At 39.3% G+C, this 24,687-nt stretch overlaps 1 protein-coding gene across 2 annotated transcripts in view; it reads left to right on the plus strand.

Annotated features, from left to right (window-relative positions):
- Positions 1 to 867: 867 nt before the first annotated feature.
- LOC142391804 (interleukin-1 receptor accessory protein-like 1) overlaps positions 868 to 24,687 on the plus strand; it is a 259,529-nt gene continuing 235,709 nt past the window's right edge. For both annotated transcript variants that reach the window (XM_075477883.1, XM_075477884.1), the window contains exons 1-2: positions 868 to 1,331; positions 18,143 to 18,238. In XM_075477883.1, coding sequence (XP_075333998.1) covers positions 18,157 to 18,238 — 82 coding nt within the window. In that variant the 5' untranslated portion in view covers positions 868 to 1,331; positions 18,143 to 18,156. The remainder of the gene's footprint in view (positions 1,332 to 18,142; positions 18,239 to 24,687) is intronic.

The raw sequence follows: 24,687 nt of genomic DNA on the forward strand, positions 1-24,687 counted from the left end.
TCTTGGATAAGACAACAAAATATTTGAATAATAATTCTAATGTTGTGGTAACATTTTGTTTCATAATCATCGGAATTGTGTTTTGTCGAAATGTTTTTTTTTTTTTTTTTTAGATCAATTGGAAATATAGTATATTTGTTCTCGTCTTGTGTGGCATTTAGTCGATTTTCGTGAAAATGTTCTATTGCCTCAAATATCACGTCGATGATACCAACAGCCTTATATGCTTAGATTTGCTTGACTTGGTAAGGAGAGTTGTCAGACCTGTTTTTGTTATTTCCATTGGGCGGCAGTGCGTCTATCTGCAAAATTAAGCTTCACCGCATTGCCTGGCTGCTAGTGCACTCAGTCCTCTTTAATAGTCAGTAAAAATAATTCCCACAATTTGCATGCAAATGTGCAAAGAAGACGTTTGGAAGATAATTCATCCTTCATTTGCTGCGAATGTTTGGATGGAACATTCGCTGCAAATGAAGGATGAAGACTTCAGAGGAACGCAGATCTGATTTGAAGTGAGTGTCAAGTCTGGCAAAGGAGAGGCAGACTTTCACATAGGTTCTTCAAAATAAGACGTTTTCAAGAAAATGTGGTTATTTGCACAACAACCTTGAAAGCCAGCGTAACGAGGAAGCAGTGGAAACTGGTGATAACAATGAGCCAGATTACAGCAGGATCCACTGGCATGGTGCAGGATCCGGACACGCTCCCTTTCAGACGTTACGACCCGTTGCTTTTGCGACTCATTTATTAGATTTTGAACGCTGATGCGCCTTCTTCTTATACATTTATTTTGATGGGAGATCTCCTGGTCTCCGGTGCAGTTTTGGTTCACTTGTGATCACTTGACGCTTCATGCGTTGACACAGCGGCACGCTGGAGGAGAGGGAGAGACTATCTGATGTGTCTTATTTTCTGCACTTCACTTTAGAAATTTGCACTCGTGTGGTTGCGCTTTAGACTGAGCTCACCTGCCGGGGCCGTGAGCGTCTGACTGAACCGGATAATCAAACTAATTGTCAAGATTGTCCCCCATTGATTCCGTCGACCGTTGCCCTAATCACTGTCATGATTTTCTTCATTTTTTTCTTTCCTGCTGTTTGAAAGTGACCGTCTGCAGGTGTTTTTGCTTTCTCATTTGCGCCAGCGAATATGTAATTGGGGATAGACGCCGCGTTTTTGGAGAAGTGGACTATTTCAAAGCTGGAATTCCCTCTTTTTAAAAGACCCTTTCTGCTTTACTCTGTAGACCAGAACAGATTGTGATACACAGTGATGGTGTGGGGCTATCAGAACTGACAGAGTGGACCCTATCGTTTGGAAACTGCTCCTGGGTAAGTTAAGTTAACCTTTTCTCAATTTATACGTTGCCAAAGTTGGATCATGATGCCCTCTGTGAATATGTTTAACCACTTTGGATTTTATGGATTTGACACCGACAATAGCGCTATGTATATATTAGTGAGTGAGAGAGAGATATTTTGGCCTGTTTTAATAAAAGGATTCATGGACTCTCTATATATGCGGCACATATTTGCGCATTTGAAGAGAACACGTCTTCCCGGCTTTTACGCATGAATCTCAGTCGCCGTCTTCGCTTCTGTTTCGGACAGAACCTCCAGTGAAACGGCTGCAGTGCCGCGGTTCAGGTACACTGCTGAAGTCTCAAGTAATTGTCAGAAATAAAATAATTACCATGGCATATCTTTCAGTCTGTCAGTGGAAATGAATTGTTAATTTACACATTTTTCTTTTCTCTTGACGGTAATTATGTCTGTGTTCAGTTGCAAAGTGTTCCGGTGCGTCAGGGGTGTGCATGCTGATGTACGTGAATCTGTGGATACACACACATACACACGCACGCACACAAATAACTCGCGTGTATGCGACAGAGGAGAGAGGCGAAAAGAGCTCGGGCTGAGTTACTTCAAATTATTTCTGCTGAGTGATTGTTTGGCAAGTCAGCTCACAGTGCTTCTGCCCGGTATGCCAGTATCTCCTCTCCTTCCCTGCCTGGATGGATGATGGCTTATGATTGTCCATATGGATGTTGGAGTCCCTCTCTGGCTCTAATCATATTAGGGTTTGCCAGTTGAACATATTAAGGAATCAGCAAGTGACACTGATACAAAGTTGGAGCTGTTGCTGGCTTAAGGAAGCCTCCCTCTCTTTCCACTACAGATGAGTTACAGAAGACTGCTGTAGCTTGCAAGTTCCATCTCACCATTTTATACAACAGCCTCTGGAGAGATACTACTTTTTTTTCCTTTCCTCCTGTCAATATACAACAATCCATATCCTCCTAAGGCTGCAGGCAGTTTGGTTCAATCAGTTTGGTAGCTATGGAAGTAGAAAAAAAAGTAACTTGTCCCTACTTTTACTGCTTGCTTGAAATACTTATATTGTGCTCAGCTCGTAATCTTTTCACTTCAGTTTCTAGTTGACACCTAAGCACATTCATTTTTGAGTTGTGGGGTTGTTTTTGTTTCTAAAACCCGAGGTTAAGCCTGGCCACAGGAGCAACCAGCACCACATGAATTAATAGGTAAGTGGCAGCAGCCACTTAACAGATGCCCTGCAGCTACATATTGAGCTGAGTCGAGTGCTCTCATACAGAAATTGATTTAGACAGAGATTATGTCATCTGGCACTTTATTTATTTATTTTCTAAATGCTGGTCAAGTTTACCCAGTAGCACTGAATTCCCCTGCTTTGTGAAACAAGTGAAGTACGAGTTAAAGGTGCTTTGAAGATGTTTTATTGGTGACTTTAACTAAAGTCCTTCTTGATTAATCCACACAGCTGGCCTACCATAAACTAGGCAAAAAGTTTAAGTTGCATGTTTTCTGAGGTGCTGTCTTGTTTCACTTCTACTAAGTGGTATTTAATCTTCATTCGTTGAACTCAAACCGAAAATGAGCTACAACAAACGGTGACATGGCTTTTGAAATGCCACTTGAACCCATTGCGCTCCCTCTGGCAGACAGGAAGGTCTGAAAAACATCACATTTCTTCCTCTTCCTGTCTTGATTGATGCTTTTAATTTTCAGGGAGCTGTCACTAAAGCCCATTGGCCTTGGCTTTGTAATCAAGGGGCGGACAGTCAAAGGCTTTCAAATGAAAGAGTTCATTAATGTGGTAGGAAATAAGGGTTGTCTCACTGTAGAATATAGGCTCTGTGTGAGAAGTGATTGGAGCAATTGATGAGGATTTGTGAGCAAGAATGTTGAAGAGGAAGTTGAGATGGTGCTACCTCAATCATGGCTATTAAATGACATTAATAAGACTCGAGGGGAAATGGGAATACTCTGAGGTGATTGTGACTGTGTGTGTGTATGTGTGTGACTGTGTGTGCGTGCAAATATCACAAACGTACTGAAGCTTGAACACTTTCCTCTGCTGCTTGGCACTGCTGAGCGGAGTTATTGACTGTTGTGAAATCTGAGTATTAGAAACCGTGGACAACATGCATAACAGATGTCCTCTCTGTTAAATCTCTTGAAAATCCAATTCCCCTGTAGATGAGATTCCTCTTTCTACATGCCTAGTTTCATTTTTCGCTGGAATCATTGGGCATCGATCTGATTCTGAGCTATTTATTTTATTTGCAGGTATCATGTCAAGAATTGACAAGTATGGTAGATCAGATGGATAACCGTATATATCTTTTGCATGCTGCTTTGTCCACTCGGAAGAATCATAACGACAAATAAATGGAGGGAAATTTCTTTTTAGCATTTACATTTGAAGAGAAATTACTGTGAATAATAGACAGTATAACGGGAGCAGATTGACAAATTTTTTAGAGCAGGAATGCTTTTTCTCCTCTCTGAAACCTCTTAAATTAATCTTGTAACTCCTGAAGAATCCCCATTTCATGGCTTGAGAATTGAAAGTACAAAAACATGCAATATTTTCTAATGTAAATAAGCTAATACACTTTTAGATAAATGCATGTAAGGCTGTGTGATATTGGCACTGAATATTACTGTTGCACAATTTGTTACACGAGTGGTACTTGATTAATTGATTGGTTGACTGACAGAATCATAATTGAGAACAAATGGTCCAACATTCACCGGTTCCAGCTTCTCAAGTGTGAGGATTTGTTCTCTAAATGAGTTTATTTTGGACTGTTTGTTCAGCTGACAAAGCAATCAAAATGGAAATGTAATTTTAGGTTCCCAGAATTTGTAATTAGACGTGTACCAATTCTGATTTATTCTGATTCTCTTTTTTTTAAATATATGGTGGCGGACACAACGATTTTAAATGAAGAATTTCAACAATATGCTCAAAATGAAAAAATTACAGACTGCACCAGAGTCCAACTGAATATTAATTGCAATTTATCTCGTTTTTTTTTCTAGCATGAGTGATGGCTACAGACTGTATAAAATGACAGATAAAGTAATTGAAACTCATTGAAGTTGAAGCCAATATAGAAGTTCCTTAAAGTGCAATATCACCGATGGCCCATAAGGCTCTGGCTTAAAAGAAAACCTCTGCTTCTAATGGACCCCCATTCAACAAAAGACTATAAACTTCTCTCGTGAAATGCGACCGTAAACTTTTCCAACAAGTCTTTATGGTGTGATTGGTTAAATTCACTCCAATTGATTTGTGTGCCGTTGTTCCCTTTGAAAATAAAACCATAATTCAAAAGGTATTGGTCCACACAAACTCGTCAGAAATCAGTCCATTTAAGTTTCAGATATCACTCACCAGTTCCACCTATTTGTTCAAATGATGTCACTTGTTTCTCAAAGACAAAGACAGTGATGGCCAAATGGCAAACTCAAAGCTTCAGTTAACAAATCAGTGGCTGACGACTTGGCAGCTCAGTCCATCTTTTATTTACAGTCGATGGCAACAGCAGTATGGCTGCTCTCTTTCGGTGTCGCTCATTGTAGACGGTCTTCTCCGCACTCGTCTTACAACAGACCTTACAAGACATTTTGTTTTAAAATTGAATTGTTTGTTTTCTACCTTACTGCAGTTAAAACGAAGCATCCTTTCTGCATTAACTGGGATGCATACGAGTGTTTGATCCTGGAAATTAAACTACTCTTATGTGACATTGTGGTGCCAAAATTGGAGAACACTACAAAATGAAGCTCTTTGTATTTAGACTTTGCTCATCTGGTGTGCACCATTTACACAAAACCTCTGTACCCTGAACTCTGGTTGAAGAGCTTCCATCTCAACCTTCTTGTGTATGTCTGGCTATGATTATACTCTCTGTTGCTGTTACATATCATAAACCATACGGTGGCTTGTGTTTAAACTGCAACAGGATGTGATGTTGTAGAAGCTGACAGGCTGTCGATAATGATGGCTAAAGCTAAAAACTCTTATTCTGATTGATGAACATTTGTATGATGTCTTTCCTCCTTGGCATTGCATTACCAAACACCTGGATGCTCCAAACCAGCAAACTGCCAAAGCTTCTGCTTTGAGATGATCACACATGATGACGATCAGTTAATCAAGTGCATTTGATTAGCAGCACCTGGCTGCTACTTAACCTTAATTCCTCTGGAAGCAGTAAGGATGATGTTTTCTTCACTTTGGCTGAGTTCCTGTTACATAGGGGCACAGTATAAGAAGTAATCTGCTTTTGTTCACGTTGTTGTATTTACCTCATTTTTACCCTTTTTTTTTTTTTTTTTTTTTTTTTTTTTTTCCGACTTGACATATAAAACCATGAAACTAAAGCAGGATATACTTTTCTTGTCCATGTGACTGCAGCCACGTTTAGTTTAAAATACATTGCCTTACAGTTTATTGCATTTTCACCGTCCCTTTAGTATTTGCAGGTTTTAATGTTCGGATGTGCTTTATACTGATTTGGGAGGAATTTTCTAGATTAGTCAAATATCCACAGCTACATCCAGATATTTGGGTATTTGTCTTTGAACCGGTTCTTCATAAAAGCTGTAATTTTGGATGTGAACTAAATGGATTAGTCTTCTTTTCATCAATTAATCTTTTTTTTTTTTTTTAAAGTATTGAATACTATAAAATTTTAAATCACTTGAATGGAGAATTTCAGTTCAGTTTCACCTATTCAGTAACTCATCTACAGTTGACACCATTATTTAGGTCATATCAGAAAGGAAGCATGCTCTGTTCTCTAATCATATTTCTGCCAAAGTAGGAAAATCAGCCCTTGAGCCCTTTCAGAGACTTGCCTGGATAGAAAAATAAATGGTCTTCGAAATTGGGCCCCCCATTCACTTTAAGGTGTTGAGCTCTGGGTGTACCCTCTCCTGATGTTACGCAGCACAGAGGTATCATAAAGAACAGTCTTCCTTGCAAATCATTTAAGGCCGCTCGTTTTTTAAACCTTGATGTGAGCGACTTCATATATGGATGGGTCCTGCGGCTGTGCCGGCTTTATTTATTTTCTGCATTTATTGGCATTTCAATTCTAAGTGAGCGCTGCTTAATACCTTAATAAAAGGATGGTAATGGCATCATTTCCAGCTGTCTCTTTGCATTGGATTTAAAAAAACAAAAACAAAAGAAAAACATGCAAAACACAAGACAGATTGCATGTCTGTGGGCGTGATCAAAGCATGAAGATGACCAGAATCAAAAGCGATTCAAAAGCATTCATTTTCCCATTTGTTACGGCAGAAAATGAAAGGACTGGGGCTGACCCATAGTGCAGTACGCCCTGGAGCTCCAATGTAGTGCAGGTCAATTGTAACAACTAAAATGAAATAAAGGAGGAGGCAGCGAGGTTCTCATGTTGATCTCTCTCTGATGAAACAGCCATGTGAGGCCAGATCTGTTACTTCAGTGGTAATTTTCTTCGCTAGGGGCAGCTGATGTTTACAGTGAACGCATTCCCCTTTTTATTCAGCGGGAGAATGAGGCACCCATTACTATAAGCAAGAGGACAGAATTATTCTCGCCTTTTCTTTTCAGCTCCATCGTGCCATGTCTGGAGGTGATCCTCTGAGACCCATCCAGCCTAGAAAAGATGAAGTTGATGTGTCTTAGATAGCTTTTAGAGAGATGTGGAAAGAGGATGGAAATTGCATGCCAGTGGAAGCAAAATGAACAATTTTTTTCCTCCAATTTCCCCTCCTCACCTCATTGGGTTGGTGCTTACTCATTCATGAAGGCTTTGTTGTGACATTCCTTACATTGACTGGAGATAATAAAAAATAAAAAGTCACAAAAATGTTGCAGGAAAAAGCGACGGATTACTTTATTTTGGAGTATTACAGCATACCAAAAGAGATGTAGTTCTTCGATCAATCTGTATTCACAGCGCCTTTAAACTAAGTGAGTAGAGTCTCAGTGAGGGCTTTTGGGTATGAACTGAACGAAAATGCTCACACTATTATAATAAAGGCCATTGTGTATCACATTGGTATCCTGAGGAGAAATGCTGAGTGTTTGCACCAAATTCTCCACTATGAGCCAAGGAGGGGCATAAATAGAACAGCATATCAAGGGATTAATAAGTGAAATCAAGAAGTGCTTCATTAGCACTTTTCCATTTGTCATTAGCTACTTCACATGAAACTTTGGGCAACATGGTAATTATGGCTAATTTTTTGTACATGTATTTCAGCTTGACTCGAGTGCAAGGCATGCTGTGTTGGAAATAACTTCTTTGTCTGTGCACCAGGCCACATTTCAAGTGTAAACTTCATGCACAACACTGCCCTGATATGGGGTAAAATGGATATTACTTTGCAATGCATTTCTGGGTGGGGCTCGACTCCTCTAAATAAGCAGGATGTGATATTGCACCTGTCAGCATTGACAAAATATTATAATTCATCATCAAAATCTTTTTTTTCTTTCCACTATATAGTAATCGGTCAGGTTTTTTGTCATAAAGGAAAGGTGACATGATCATTTCACACAGTCAAGGTTAACAAAATGCCAAAAAGGTCCATAACATGGCACACTTAATAAAGTTCTTGTGATAAAGTGACGCAGGGCTACTAGTCTACTAGATTAATATTTAGATGCACTTTGCAGCTATACACGCTGTGTTCTTGTGGTTTGGGCTTTATTTGTGCTTTGCAGATCTTTGTAGTATTTTTTTATTTTTTCTACCCAAATCTTTTCCATGTTAAAGTTCGTCCTATGTTGTAATGTTTTGTGCATGATAAAGTATGTGCACATGGATCAGCAGTTGTATTCGTATGCTCTCCTCAGTTTTGCTCACTGATCACGCTTTTATGTGAAAAAGTAGTTTTCCATGCCGTTTTCTCATGACATTCTGGTAACAGTTGAGCCACTAAGGCATCATTGCTGGATCACATGTATCTATTTATTTTTTCTGTACATGTTCATTTTCAAATGCATTAAGTCTTAAATTTCTTCTGTGTGTCCGTGTGGTCTGAATTGTAGAAAAAATATCTTAGATGTACGTAAAGTTTAACTCGGTTCAGTTTGAATCCATGGCTTAGCCACAGCATCATCTATATATCTGAACATAACAGTTCCAGTAATAATACAGTCCCCAGTTTGGCTAATGATGGTAATAATTTTATGCTGCCAAGACATCTACTGCATCACAGCAGTGGGAAGGGTCGGGGGGGTTATTGGTGTGCCTTTCTCCCAGCCGGAGCATGGCTCCGTTCCCCCCGTCCTGGACCAGACCCACAGAGACCGGCTCTCAACAGGGTTTGTGATTTATGGGCCACTTTACAAGAAGGGCCTGGGGACGCAGCACTCCTTGTCCTCCGATATTGAATCTCTGCTGCCAAGCATGGAGATGTGGGTCGTCCGTTATTGTGAGAAAGCTTATTTGCATTGCGCAGTTGAGCTCACAGCGGTAGCTACAGCATGTCTGCTCGTTTTGGCTCCTGAGTTTGTTTTTGCTTGCAGGGCTGCTGGTTCCAGACATGTAAGGAACATTTTCAGAGAGAAGGTGCACTAAAGACAAATGAGTTTCACGTTGTTGGGTTTGTAATAGCTGTGCACCTGTGATTATACGTAATATTGACATATATCTAAACAAGTGCTGACTTTTGTTTGGGCATCTGTCTACAAGAAGAATGCATTGCTTTATTAAACCATAAAAAACCGGCTGTACTACAGTATCAAATAATTTGAAAGCCACATGCTGCACATCTGCTCATTATTGCCTGCACTGTGCATTCCTTTATCACGAAGCCCTACATTTTTTCCAGGTACAATAATATTCAGTCACATAAAATTATTGAACAATTTCAAGCAAACTTACCTTGAGGAAAAAGATTTTGAATATTTGTTTTTAAGGTTTTTTTTTTTTTTTCCCAGGATCACATCACAGATTTGCTCTGTTTTTGGTTTCTTCCGAGTGACAGATTTTATTTAAAAATCAGCAAAATAAATGTTTAGTGTCCTTAATTATTGTAGTTGCTGAAGGGCAGGCGTTTATTAACTTGTTTTAATAGTTTGACAATCCTTTTTCATTCCCCCTTAAATCAGCCCATGATTCTGCTGCTTAGTGAGACAGTACAGGGATTTAGCAAACTACAGTATGTACCAGGGCATTGTCTCTTCTTTATAGGCCTTATTTTTTACATTTTAGGGTTTAAGAGTATTTATATTGGTCGTCTTATTGATTGCTATTAATATTTCTCTTTAATCTGAGAGAAGCCGCTCTGCAGCGCAAAGGGATGTCGACAGTTGTGCTTCTTTTAAACTGAGTAGACGTATCCAGTGAAATCTCTCTACTGTTGTTTCTGTGTAAAATATGCAAAGTCAGAGCCCCTTGAAGAACTTGGACTTTGATGCTCTTGACTGAATAGCATTAGCATACTGTAGAGTTAGCCAGAGACTCACCAGTTTGGCAGCAGATCAGTCTCCGTGTCGCAGAATTAGATTTAGGTGCTGAGTGAAAATGTGTGTTAGAGGTTGTGTGTTAAAAAGATACAGAGAGAAACTTTTGAGTCCGTGCATATCTTATCACTGCCATTGGAACTCTCCAACTTGGCTGGAGGACCTTTTGATTTTATTTAGCATTTGTCTGAGATCCTGCGTATGCTGCTATGGTTGGGTGAAATGTTAGGCCTTAGATGATCCTGGAGCTTGAACTTTTACAGTCCTTCAGCAGCAACTGTGGCCTTGTGAGCTCCTCTTAAAGGTGAATGCAATATCGGACCTTAACATCTGGCCAGGTTTGAAAGTTTTATTGATATCAATAGAAGAGATAATGGCTGGACTTGCAATTTTCTATAACTTCTGCAATACAGTAACTTTCACAGAATGTATCCACATCATATGATTATGATTATTTGATCCACTGACATAGCTGCAGAAAGAATAAAGAGCAAGTTGCAGGATGAGCCTGATGCTGAAGCTGATTCACCTTCCTTTATGTTAGTGCTATGTAAACATTGCCTTGGTTATGTCATAATTTAATTAAATGTGTTGTCTTTTTCACCCAAACACCGCAGTCCGTCAAATTCAGTAGCCTCTGTTACAATTTAAACGTGTCCTTTGGTGTCTGTGTCATGATGCACTTAGCCTGGCAGTCATATGTATGATATGTGTGTAATATTTTCTTCTCACTTTATCTTTAGTTAGTTTTAGGCACCAAAATGACATGGTTAGACTTTGGGGGAAAGACAGTTCGTCTTAAAATGCACAACTTCCCAGCGCTATCCCGGTGCATGAAATTACACAGCAGCTGTAAGAGAACAAACAACTCTTTGACAGCTCTAATAATTGGCCTTGTTTTGAAAAATCAACATCCATTAACTCTGGCAAATTTGCTGTGTAGATGCTGTAAATTGGCTTATTGTTTTAAATCACAACACATTTAAGAGACTGTTATGGATACAACTTGGGAAGATTCTGATGTTAATTGAAATGGCGATACTGTGCATATAAATCCATAGTTAGCTGAATGTTCCCCAGTCAGAAGCTTCTTTGTATGCTGCTTGGTATCATCTCATGGTCTCCACCTCTTCTCACTCTCTCTTACTGGAGCTCAGCTTTCTTCCCCATTCACTCTACCTCTCAATTACTCCTCTTAGCTCTGGCCTGGAATATCCAAAGAGAAAGCCCTGTACATTTAATGTCATCCTTATTTCCTTGACAGCAAGGCTAGATGAAGAATCTAGTTAGCAGGCAGCTCAGGGAACCAGACTAAGAATTGGACGCGACTGCAAAGACAGTTTGAACGTGTGGGTTTGAGCACATTTGTGTGCACACAGCATTGATTGCATGCGTGTGTGTGTGTGTTTTCCACCTGACTTCTACTCTCAAAGCTCCCAGCTCCCTTGAAACACACACACAAAAAATGATAATGACTCCTATATTTAAACCAAAGAGGGCTGTATGTCTTCTACATTATTATTATGTGGTTCACGTGAACAGGGTTAGGTCTATAAAATATTTGATAAGTAGTGGGCATGCAGAGGCACAGACTGATCAAATATTGTGTAAAACCTAAGAAGCGAAGAAAGGACACATTGAGAGTTTACGAGGTGACAGAATGTTCATCAGAGTATTTTTTTTTTATGTAAAAAGAAAAGCTAAATGTGTTCATGTACATGGCCAATGTTTTTTTTTTTTTTTTTTGTTGTTGTTTGTTTTCACTGAGTACAATAATTTAAATAATTAGATTTAGGCTTTTAACCAAGATTCTACAGACTTGAGATACTTCATTGATATTGGAAAAAAATAAATTAGCTTGAGCCCAATCAGAATCTTTATCAGTTTTAATTCAGAGTTCTGATTATGACAATATTACTTTAACATCCTCCTTACAAAATGTGAAGGTGGGTTATTAGCTGTTAGACCATGCTGAATTAAAGCTGCAATTATGGTCAACAGTGTGTCAGTGTTGATGTTGACATAACACAGAGCTTAAAGGTGGGGGGGCAGGCATGATGTAGACTAGCTAGCACACTAGCTCTCAAGCTGTGAGTTTGCTGTGTTTCTGTGTAAACTAAAAATAACTGCCTGATACTAAATCAAAACTATTGTGATGAGAATTGTGTGTCCATGTGAAACTTGATATGTTCTATTAGTTTTTAAGTTAAGTGACCTTTTTAATATGACACGGTGGGCTGCTTTGCTGCTCTTGTCACAGGGACAGAAGCACTGAGCCTCATGTTTGAGAAGGACACTAAAATCCATTTTCATTTAGCTGAGGACAATGACGTTGAGTTTATGTGGCCATTTTAAAAGGCAAAGCATTTGGACTCGTAGGTTACAAATCATAATACTATTTATTTTTTCAGATGACTATTCATCAATTGCATTGAATTTTTACATGTTTTAAAATAAAGGAGATGTGGTGCTTCTCGTGCAAATAGCATGCAAGACTTTGAAACAACATTCAAACACGCCTGCAGGGAGATGAATTGACGTAGAATATATCTAAACTCGAACAGATAGCTGTTAAATAAAAGAAAATTTGTTGGGAGAATTATAAAACCAGACATATTATTTCCAGGGAATTGAAAACTCCTAAATTAGCTTATGATGATACACCCATTGCATCATGTTGGCTACATAGAGTACAGTTCTCTGGCTGATCCTTTTTTCATGTGTTGAATGCGCTCCTCATGCTTGACATTTTCATCACTGTACCCAGAGAAGAAATTAACTGTGCTTGTGATGGGGGAAAATAAATGAATACAATTCAAAGATAATTAACGCGTTAAGAGATATTTGTTGTGTTCAAGAAACAACCTCCTCTTTCTCTTCTCTCTCCGTATGTGGAGAACATGGAGGCTTGTGGTTGCAGGGTTATTAGATAATCTAAAATGGAATAATTCAGTGAGCAGAGCACAGACTTGTGTGGGTGGGTGTGTGCGTCAGCCAAGGTTATGAGGGCTTAAAAAGTGTTTCTCACAAATAGAAATGTTAACTCACCAAGCAGAGTACGTATCAATTTTCTGCCTGGAGGTAGGAGGAAGGGGGCAGAGAGGTGACATGGAGAAGAGAAAGAGGAATGTAATGACAGAGACGGAGAGGGTGTAAATTCACACTGAGTGTCACATTTCTTCTTGCTTTATGTCTTTCAAACATGCCACCGTTGATGCCGCTTATATTTAAAAGCAAAGATGACAATCTTAAGTCAGGGGCCATATTGCAAAAAGATCTTGGCTTAATTACTTTCTGAGGAACTTAGGCAGGTTCTGTCTGCTTAGACAACAAAAACAAAGGGAAGAAAGAGGTTGGTACTGAAGTGCTTTCTCAGTGATGAGCACAGACTGTGAAAATGAATGGCTTCATCATTAAATTTAGTCTCTACTAAGATTGATGTGTGATTATAACCGCTATTTTGTGCAATGAAGATGTCCGATAACAAATAGGTAATTCAGCCATTTTGTTTGTGCCACGTCAATTCTTTATTTTCTTGTTCTGTCTTCTTTGCCTGCTTTGCCATCTGTTCTCATGCATTTGACCCCATTTTTCTTCTTTCATTTTTTTTTTATTACTGCTTTTAACCAGCTGTGTTTGTCATTTTTTGTGCTGGTAAGAAAAAAATAAAGAGAATCATAATGGACAGGCTTATAGTTATTAAAACAATATGATGAACCGCATGATAATTAAAGTATTTGATCTAATATGATTTTAACACTTTGAAAACACTTAACTGGTCTCTTTTGTTTTTGTGTTTGCTGACTAGTTTGCAGAATGTTGGTTGGTCTGTAAATTTTATAACAAAACAGAAAGCAAGCGTGTACTTTTTTTTCATATGACAAATGTCTTCTTTTTTTTTTATCGGTTACTTCTATCACTTTTCTGTGCTTGGTGGGAAATATGAGTACATGTCTCCATGTCACAACATGATCCAATGGATAGTGTTTAAAAATGATAGAACAAAACTATTTATCCCAAAGGGAACCTATATTCGTGGTGAATTGGTTACATACCAGCAGACAAGTTAATGATAAGAACTGACAAACTTCTTTCTATAAAACATTTTCTCCTCTGCTCAAGATACTCGTGAGTAATTTCCTTTACCCCTGAAACAGCTTTTCACATTTCAGCTCTTTTAATCTGGGACTTGGTAACCTAAGAAGGTGGTGAATTTTAAAAATAATTCACAGATTAGCTGTAAAAATCCAATTAGTTTACCTTCCTTGGTAAGGAAATGAACCTGCTGATATTCAAAAAGCTAATAAGGAGTAGACCTACTTCCTGTAACTCAGGAGAAGTTTGGCATTGACGGTGTGCAATTTGAAGGTCCTCCCTCTCTGCTGTGCTTCACCTCTCCCTGTAAATTGCTTCACTCCTCTGGAAGCCATTATGCACGCATAGTTTATTAATCAAAACGTTTATAAAATTGGCAGTGATTTACTCTAGAAAATCATCAATTTCATCACATGGAGAAGCTTTTTGTGACGGGAAGCTTTATGAAAGCAGCCCCAGGAGGCCAGCAGTTCTGCATCCTTTCCCTGCGCTGAAAAACCCACAGAATGTTAAATGAATAAGCTTATTATTTCAGATTTTCCACCCCAGCAGAGACATTACCTCTCAGTGTCACCATGAAAATTAGTAATTATTTCATCACTTTGACACAGCAGTTTTGCTGAGCCAGTATTGCATGCTGTATAAATGGGCCTAACAATGGAAGGACATAAACAAACAAACATTGTGACATTTGAACAGGAATTTCCTCTCCAAACTTCACTGATTTGGAATTTGGAATCTCACTAGCGTGCCACAAAGATATAGAACGTCATGCAGAAGCATTAGATATGATGGTGGTTCAGAGCTGAACAGGAGGGTCTTCAAACACAACAAGAGATTTTGAATTGGGATCTTTTTCTTTCTTCTTTTGTTTTCTTTTCCTAATCACACTATCTATGGTAGCAAAGCAGTGAAGCCTCAGTTGTACACCGGTGGTTGTGAGGGTGAGATGGATTCCTCAGGATAAATCTGAACCACAGGAGTGCTGAGAGTACCCCATTTCTCTTGGAGAACCCTCCACGAAAGTAATGGAATTTTGGATGAATCTGCTGTGGAGGAAACGCTCTCAGGAAGGGCAAAGAGTGGATGCTTTAGGAAGAAAACAATCACAGAATGAGAGGCAGGTGACAGCACCTTTTGGATGAGCTTCTTTTTAAAGAATGGAGCACTTTGAGATGGTTGACAGGATAAGCTTTCATAGTAGGGATTTTTAAGAGAACATTACTTTTTCCCCAAGATTTCATATTTTCTTTGACATCTGGCATCTGTTTATTTCTAGAAGGGGGATAACTCTTCTGGCTTTTTTTCCGCTCTATTGTGTTTCTGATCATATCTGTGACAGACAGCTGCACTGAATCTTCCAGTACTCACGAGTTAATAACCATGTGCCAACAAGTTAGATGATAGCGACAATAACACATTGACAACATTTCCATGATTACTGATAAACTGAGTCTGGAGGCCTTGAGGTGGTCATCTTGAATATCTTCCATCAGCTTTACGATGTAAAATGAAAGATAAAGCAGTTTAATTTAAGCATCTTTGTTAGATTTCCACTGACATGTTGTTGGCAGTCGTGAATTATTGAATGAAGGATACCTGCATCGATATATGGGAGGCCTTGCTGTGAGATTAGCCGAACACCTTTTAATGTTGCTGTGATCTCAGCAGTGACGTGGGAATAAAATTGTGTTGAATAAGTGTGAGGCCAAGTTCTAAGAACATGTACGTCATGTCTTAACTAACATAATATATTCTTCGCTCTTGCAAGAAAGGTCAGAAATACAAAGTAGCAAATGTCATTCTACCTAAGAAATGTGCAGCAAATGATTTGTCATCTGTGGTACTCGCCACCATCTTAATAAAGTACTTTTACAACCAAGCTGACCAGCATGTCAAATCTCCCAAGCCAGACTGCATTCAGTGCAACAAAATCCAGAGAATATACCGTCTCCACTCTGCCCTGACACCTTACAAATAACAGCATATGTCTGGATGCTGTTTGACAAGCTCAATTTAGTACTGCCTTCTGTAATTGGAAGGATTCTGGACATCCTCACTGCTGATTGTTTGGATTGACAGATGCAGCTACACAAAATAACACACATACACGTACTGTATGTTCCAGATTCTTCCTGATTTCTACAAAGGTACAATCAGAACTATTCTGACTGGCCGCACTGCAACCTGGTGTCAATCACGTGAAGCCCAGGATCTGCCGCAGGTGGAGGATCCCACCTGCAATATCTGTCATACGTCCATGTCCAGCACTGGCAAGATGGGCTCCATGAACAGAGCCCTCTGAGCAGTTAAGGACATCATGTAGTTCAGCCTGAGTGTGTTTACTCTGTTGCTTGTTTGGCAGCAGATACAAGAGTCCTCTGCTTGTGCAGCAGCTTCTTCCCTCAGGCTGAGTACACTATTGTAGTTCTTTGTAAGCAATATCGTGGGGCTCCCTTGCATTATCTCAAAACGAATTTACTCATTTTACACACTACAAAATATACGGTAAATGGCAATTTGAAGTGCTTTAGTTTGAATGGATGTACCTATCAAAGGTCCACGTTATGTTTATATGCGATACTCTGATATTATGCCCATATCCAGATTTACTGTATCATTGTACCCAGCAGAGGAAGGTTTTTTTTCTCACTAGTACAGTGGATATCAACAGATGACGTGAATACAGTTCGAGCACCATCTTAACCTTTTCAGTGATAAGTGTTCTCTTGTTTAATGGCCCAGGATGTCACTGAGCAGTAGGGACAGTGAGCAGAGCTGGTTATCCAGCCACTTCCTGTGTGTTTAAACCAAAGAAAGAGAACCCATTTTGTTACACTGCTGCAGACTTTCACCCAAAACAGAAAACTAATTAAAAAGATAAGATTTTTGTGTAATTGCAAGTGGCTTTTCTGAGGAGGCATTTGTTGCAGGAAGCAAGTACTGATGACAATGGGCCATTGACAGGAAAAAAATGGCAATGCCGCCATTGTTGGCTTCAAGCCAGTTTCACATGCCTGAGTGTCTCAAGGGTTATTGTGGCTTTTCAGGGTTTCTCCTCAGTTTTTCTGATTCAGCTTTGTGGAATCTCTGTGAAGCATTTTGTGGGGACTGAAATGTCAGTGGAGTTGCCCTTGTAGCTTACATGGACATTCAGACCTGCCTAAGATGGCAGTTTCTCATGTAGCAAGGAGATGAAACAAATTAAGATGGGGAGATTTTTCTGAATAAAAACCACATGGTTTCGTACATGTTTTATGTTAAGTTTTGTTTGAATTCATCACTGTAGTTTTGGTTGAGTGACTTATTGATAGAGATATATGATTCAGCTAAGCCTAATTTGACTTTCAGTTCATCAGACAAGGCCCCCTGCCTCTGAAATGCCCCAAGAGGGATATGGTGTTGTGCGGAGTACAGAGCAAAAGGCTGTTGCAGACGAGCTCATGTTGGAACCTTGTCAGTACTCTTATAGATGGAAAACAAGTTACTTTCTTACATTCTTTCTGCTTTTTTTCCTTTTCATTCCTGCAGTTTCATGATCACTCATATTGTTTCATGAATGTTGAGGTTTTAGATTATTTCCTCTTGGCTAAAGTCTGCTCTTTTCTATAACTTTTAAATGTCCCAGAATTCATCTCATAGTGACATTTCATGGCATATATTTGTCCATCTTTCTTTGATGCACCATTTCATTGCATTTATTGCCATTATCATGAGTTATGGTCATGGCACTTTAGTACTTTTCAGTGTATATATTAAGCCGGAACCACTTTAATTCACATCTCACCCAGCTTTCCTAAACAGTTATGTTAACAGAGAGGTGCCTTGATCTAAGCAGGCACCTGATTATGTCATGTTGGTTGGGAGAGAAGTGGGTTTAGAGTGGTGGGTAGTTGGCAGAGCAGCAAAGCCAGGTTCAACTTGACAGAAATGCATCCTGACACTTGTGCCATCAACAGCCTTGCCCGGTGTGTGCAGTACAGCAAGTCCCTGCAATCATAAAAAAAAACAAAGACTCACAACCAAAGAAAATTTTCAGAGATGCCAGTTGACCTCGAGGCTTGGCGAAGTTCTTTAATCGCTTGATTTTTCTCTAACTTTGAATCCGCTGCCAAAATCATGAACTGATTTTTATCTTCTATTGTGATATTTTTTTGTAATTTTCTTTCTTTTTTGGGGGGGATTGTTTCAGTGTTTACACGGCTTGCCTCAGTATGAAATGATAACTCAAACTTTTGTTTTCTTGTAGGACCGGTTAAAAAAATGAAAGCTCCCATTCCTCTTCTGATCTTACTTCATGCTGTTGTGGTCCATTGCCTGAAAGTGGTGTCAAAGAGAGGCTCGGGTAAGTTTCAACTTCTCCGTCCTTATCTTTATTTATTCATTTATTCATTTTTTTAATAAAAACTAATTCAGAAAATGGAGGAAAGCTATGGTTTTCTACTTTACTCACAGTATCCAACAAACTGTTGTGACAACACCTGAATTAATTGATACAGGCATTTGATTCAAGGATTTCAAGGCTGTTTTATTTTTATTTTTATTTTTTTTTTTTTTTTACATCAAAGCTGTTAAATGCTGTTTCCAAGCAGTCATGATTAAAATAACACAGCCATGCAGACTTTTACAGCATAAGTTTTTAAGTTTATTCAGTAAAAATTGAGTGTCATACAGTCGAGATGGAAAATGTAATCATTGATCTCTGCACATCAGATCCAAGGCATTGTCTTGTTTTGATTTAACTGCAAAATGAGTTCCATCCTCCATTAAGCACTTTATCTATATCTAAAGATGTAGCTGTGTTCTTTGTAGGAATTTGAAGACGTTAACATGGTTGTTACACAAATACTGCATCCCTGCTCTATCAAGACACCAAAATAATTGCTTTCTAAAGTAAAGGAACATCCACACTGGCATACAAAAGGAATTCTTTTGCCAGTTTCTTTTTTCTCTGTTCTGCAACTGCTTACGTCTGGGTTTTTACCCATGCATATTAGGCACAGGTGTGGAAATGGCCCATGGCTCATCAAAAGGTTTTTTGCTTTTCCAGCAGAAGTCCTTAGGGGCTATCTCTTTGGATGCTTCACGAGCCATTGCCAGGGGCAAGGATTTGAAACGTGTCCACTGATAAATGAACATCCCTTTCGAGCCAGACCCCCGTCCTTTGTTCCATCCCTTTTCGATTGTACAGCTTTATTAGAAGCCCTGCTGGTTGCAACTTAGGAAGCTGTTGTAAAAGGGGCATTCTAGGCAATGAAAGCCAGTTTGAAATTGGGTTGCTTTCAATTTTATGGAACAGGAAGGAGCAGCAGGGTAGGGACAGGAAGGTGAGTATCCCAGGCTGATACAGTGGTGGGTTTAGTTTCAAATCCTGTGCAGTTTATTTCGTCATATATTTATTGCAGATTTTATGAAATTTTTTAATTTAAACCCCAAACTTCTGTTGCAGTAATGGCTTTCCTGTGATGGAGATGCATTTGATATCCACGGCAGAGAGTGCCTGTTTTGTTCGGGCAATGCAGACTTATTTCTTTGTAGATCTCATTAAATCAGAACATTCAAATGGAAATAAACCAAAATTAGAAGAATAAAAAATACCCGCTGAGTTCAAGTTGACATGAAAGATTCTATCATGATTTGTTTCATTAATAAGACACTAACTAAGCTGCTGCAAACTCTGAACATGGAGTGTTTTTCATTTGTACCTTCAAATCTATGTCCGCCCATTAACGTAAATTAAATGACTTGATTAACGTCCTCAGGGACCACGAATGTGCTGTCTCACTTGCTTTCCCTTTTGCTGGCACGCACAAACCCTGGAAACCATTACACAGTGCTGCATGTGCACAGCTATTATCTGTAGATTATTAAATTCAAAACACTCATTTTTGAGTAATGCTTTGTCTGCATTTGTACTGGGGGTGGGATGGTGCAAAAACATAGCATGCATATCCACCATACTAATCCTTAGCATGCATATGTAGGAGAACGTATCCATTTGTCCTCTGCTTTGGTTCCTCTTTACTAGAATGCTGATATAGCCTGAATGGTTGGGCAAACAGAATAATTATGTACATTTCTGCTTAATACAGCACATCCCATCAGTCAAACCCCACTCCTTGATACACTTACACTGGAGTAATATGTGTAAGTTCATGGTATTTCTTCTCTTTGAAACATCTTGTCGCAGCCTTGTACTTTGGTCTGTTCAGGCTACTGTACGTACAGAAACTGGTGGTCAGGTCTCAGCCTTTTAGTGCAAAATGATGTTTTATGACCCTGGTCTTTCATTAGGCTCAGACTGACGCAAAATAAAATCTGATTTGTTGTTGTTAAATCATTTCCTGCAACATTCATCACAAGTTAAAGGCATCACAGAAATAAAATCTGCAGCAGGGATCCAAAATCCCAGTGAAATGAATGTATGTTTGTGGTCTGCACATACCGTGAGTTTTATATATATATATATATATTTTTTCCCTGTGGAGATTGAGTTGAAGACTGTGTGCAGTAAGGTTTAATTGTTCCACGCAAAGGGATCTAAAAAAAAGCATCTGAAAGCTAACAAGTCGGACGACTTTGCCATTTTATTACAGTTTCTGTTATTACATTAAGAGTAGAATCATGGGACACTACCCTTTTGTTAAACCATATATCTGTTCATCCCTGAAGTGCTTACAGTAGCTGCTAACATTTCAAAGATAAAGAGAAAATGGAGAAAAAAAATCATGCATACCAGGGTTATGAAAATCATCAATCCGTCTGGTTGATTTTTGTGATCACAATTGATATCGTTGGTAATTTAAAAGAGGACCTGTTCTCTGAAAGTATTAAATACCCAATCCTTTCCATTCTTATACCCAACTGTACAATAAATGCTTAGAGGGGCTGTGCTGTCAATTCCTAAAAGTCATCTTTGGATTAGTTGGCACCAAGCTGAACAAAGTTGAAAATCTCCTATGAGGACCTCATGACTATATTTTCTGTGATATATTTTTGCACCTTTTCCTCATGTATTATATCCAGAGTTTAGAGGAAGCAGCAGAAGTTGGAGAAAATGCCTTTTGACAGTCCTGAATACAGAGTAGACAAGTGTATGTGTTGCAAAAGCAACTAAAAGGTCTGAATATTTCCTAAATTCTCTCGGAGATTGCTAAAGTACGTCATTACTATGGCACCTGCAGAGTCTTTAAAGTGTTGATGCAAACCGCTAAAAACCTTCATGAAAATGGTCCTTGAGCAATTTTTGTCGCAAGCAAAAGGGAACAGCACGGCTGTCAGCCATCGATCAAGAACGAGCAGCGTTTCCCTTATTCTTTCCACCGTTTGGCTGCCACAGCGATTTGAAGTTTACCTGCTGCAGAACAGAACATTTCTTTTTTGCGTTCAGTCAGCGTAACCCTTTAAAGCTGCCGTCGCCAACTTTTTTTTAGTCATATTAGCTTGAACTGTCATGGGATTCTGGAAGTAGAATATTAAATAGGCTGTTTAGGAAAAATTCCGAATTCTGTAGCTCCCTCTGAAGCCTCTAATCGTGCTTGCAAAAATCGAGCGCTCCCGGCTGTTTTTAACCAATCACGTTAGGTTTATTATTGATCTATTATCTGAGCAGAACAGTCACCAACCGTGCTGAGCGTGAGTCTGCCCCAGCTTGTGTGTGCGCACACTGGTGTGAACTCACGTGCACAACCTCGTCCACAGAGGAGGAGGGGTTTGGGGGGCGGTTTGGAGCTTGGTAGAGTTTGGGGGGAGGGACCTGAATGTTGTATCAGTTCGAATTTTCTGACTTTAGACTCGGAATTTTCAAAACCTGCCGACGGCAGCTTTAACAAAACTGTTAACACGTGTCTCTTCAGTGAACTCATGACAGCTGCAGCTTCACGGTGACATTTTTTTGACACCCATTGAGACAAATTTAGCCTCTCCTCCCTTTTACTGTACAGTCATTAGTTCCCATTTTTTTAGCCAGACATTGAGGAGTCCCCTGACAAATGATTCTTTCCCCTCCACAGTCTCCCAGTAATTCCAGCAATATATTACCCACAACACTTAATCGCGGAGAATGCATCATCCTCTCACCCATGCGTATTTACAGAGGCGGTTCACATTTGGTAGCAGAATACTAAATTCCATCTCTGCTTCTACTTTCTTTTATTCGTAAAGTTGGTCAAAGCTGATCACTCTGTGAAGTAGCTGTAAATAAAACGCACCAGGCCAGCAAGGCCTTGGCTTCCATTTTCGAGCAGCTGCATATCTATCTGTTCCCTTGCATTCAGTATAAAGTAGGTCCACAGCATCGTTTTTTTTTTTTTTCACTTCATCCACTTCTTTGTCCTTCTTTTGCTGTAGGAAGACTCAAGGACATCCTGACAGTGAGTTAGATTTACAGTCTTGACACCCATTGCAGCACATGAGTCTGGAAGGATGTCAACATTAATATATCATTTAAAGTTTAGATCCCCCCCCCCCCCCTTCCCCATTTCACATTAATGGGGCTACTCACGATTTGACCAGTAATAATAAAAGGCCCCTTTTAATTGGACAAGACAGTGAGTCCTAACGAGGGACATCAGTGCACACCGCAAATTCAATTACAGCAGGCTACTTGACTTTGTAATTGATATTAAAGGACGTTAAATATAGCAGGTAACCGTCAGCAAAAAATTGAGGGGCACAGCAGAGGTGATTCATGGCACTGTCTACATTGTATCAGTTTTTTAATACATTATACACAGCCTGAGGTTTTTGTTAGAGATGTAAAGACTCAAAATTAAGTTTAAAAGTCTTGCTAAAACATATTCATAAGAATTTGTCTGGCATTGAAAACTGGAATTTGAAATTGATGCGCTTGACGCGTCTCTGCACACAGAGAGAGGCAGACACGCGCATACCCACAGTTCATCTTCCCTCGGTCAATACCAAGTACTGTCACAAACGCTGAATGATTGCCTCCACCACACCGCACATTCACAGTGGGGGAGATTGATCATGGTATTAGAAATGAAATGGCTTGCCACATGGAGTTGTTTCCCTCCTGCTGCCAAGAGAAGAGAAGCCACTCAACAAGTGTGACAGATATAGGACTCTTTGCAACAGGGGTTACTATGAATATGTGCACTGGTTTGGAGACGCATGCCACAGCTCTCCTTGTGAAATTGGTGGCAATCAATCACCTGATTGATGAACAGAGTGGTCTTTCTCTGGCCTGTTTCCTGACCTGTAATAATATTACACCACCCCAAGAGTTGAGAAAAATGATGGAAAAGAAAGTGTTGACAGGATTGCAGGTTGGCACCATTCAGATATGTTGCATTAAATCTATTCAGAGTATTTAGTGTATTTTGGTTGATTTAAAGGGTAGATGAAGCCTTCAGCTTCATTAGGTCTGGATTTAAAGAAATCCAGATTTTATAAATAGGGTGGCATTGTGGGTGGAGCTAATAGGATAAGACGCTTGTCAATCCGGTAGATATGCCTCCAAGCGCATGTTAATAAATCCTAAAGTAATCTTTAAATGGGTGTAGGGAATGTAAACCTGCATGCAGCATTCATCAGATAATTCTGCTTCATGTTGAATAAGGTTTCTAACTTATTTTACATTTTGTGTGTACGTGTTGGCTTATAAACTTTTGAACTGCTACAGTAATTGCTGCTGTTTTTATTAACTACATGTAGGTAGTCAAATATACACCTTCCTACCATCGCTGAAGAAAATAAAGATTTCTTTGGTCCCTGTAGGAGATGAGAAACAGAGTGAGAAAACGTGCAACATGAGATGTTTGCTTTATGCAACATTTTGAGTAATTCAGAGTTGAAACAGTTTTTGGGAGAAATGCATCTATTTTCTTCCCACCTATGCATGTTTCTCAGGTCATTGTCGTGATATCTTAACTGTCTGCAGGCATTCAACATTAAATACAATATACTGCTTTATCTCCATTTTAATATTTCTCTCTAAAGATAATATGCTCATTTCAGGCTCCCTTAGCAAATTATGCAGCCCACTATAACAGCATGGGCGTTTGGTACCAATTTGAGAGATTATATGTGTGGATGATAATGAGCTTTTGCCCAAAGAGGATTTAAACACTGAGAAGGCTGGCCACTACTTAAGTTAAGAAAATCTGGCTCTCAGGTTTAGGGAAGGAAGGAGTTGGGGAAATGAAACTCTCCAAGTAGGAGGAGAAAAAGAGCAATGAAATAAAGAAAAGTAAATAACATTTATCAGGTAAGGGCAATTTGGACAATAACAGCAACGGTCCCCTTGACTGCTTTGCTCTCACAAAACTAAGCCACAGAGGGAAATAAAGCTGGAGTCTCTTGGTACCATGCAAATTGCCTCAATGGTGAAACAGGACTGTACCCAAAAATATCACACGTTTCACCTGAGGCCGCTGTACGTGATGCATCCATACAGGAGCACCTCTGCATTCTGTGCAGGCTTCTGCCTGTCCATCTAGTAACCTTAGCACAAGTTTTGTGTTTATCTTCTCCCTCTGTCACAACTGAGATGACAGCTTGCTCTTTTTATTTTCCCTGAAAAATAAAAGGACCTTCATCTCAGAAGTGCTGGCATCTCCTTTGATCTCCGTGCCTATTCTTTCCATCAACCTGTCAGTTTTTTTGTTTCACCTACCGTCTCAAGTGCCTGTGCATAAACGGAGAGGTTTATTGGTGAATATCCTATAATCATTCTTAGATCTGATTCAGGACAAAAGGCCCTTTTATCAAAAGTTTGGTCTGTTCTATTCATGAATGTTTTTCAATAGAACCTCTGTGGTTGTAAATCAGACT

The sequence above is a fragment of the Odontesthes bonariensis genome, chromosome 11 (genome assembly GCF_027942865.1).
Source record: "Odontesthes bonariensis isolate fOdoBon6 chromosome 11, fOdoBon6.hap1, whole genome shotgun sequence".
In the NCBI taxonomy this organism is placed as follows: Eukaryota; Metazoa; Chordata; class Actinopteri; order Atheriniformes; family Atherinopsidae; genus Odontesthes; species Odontesthes bonariensis.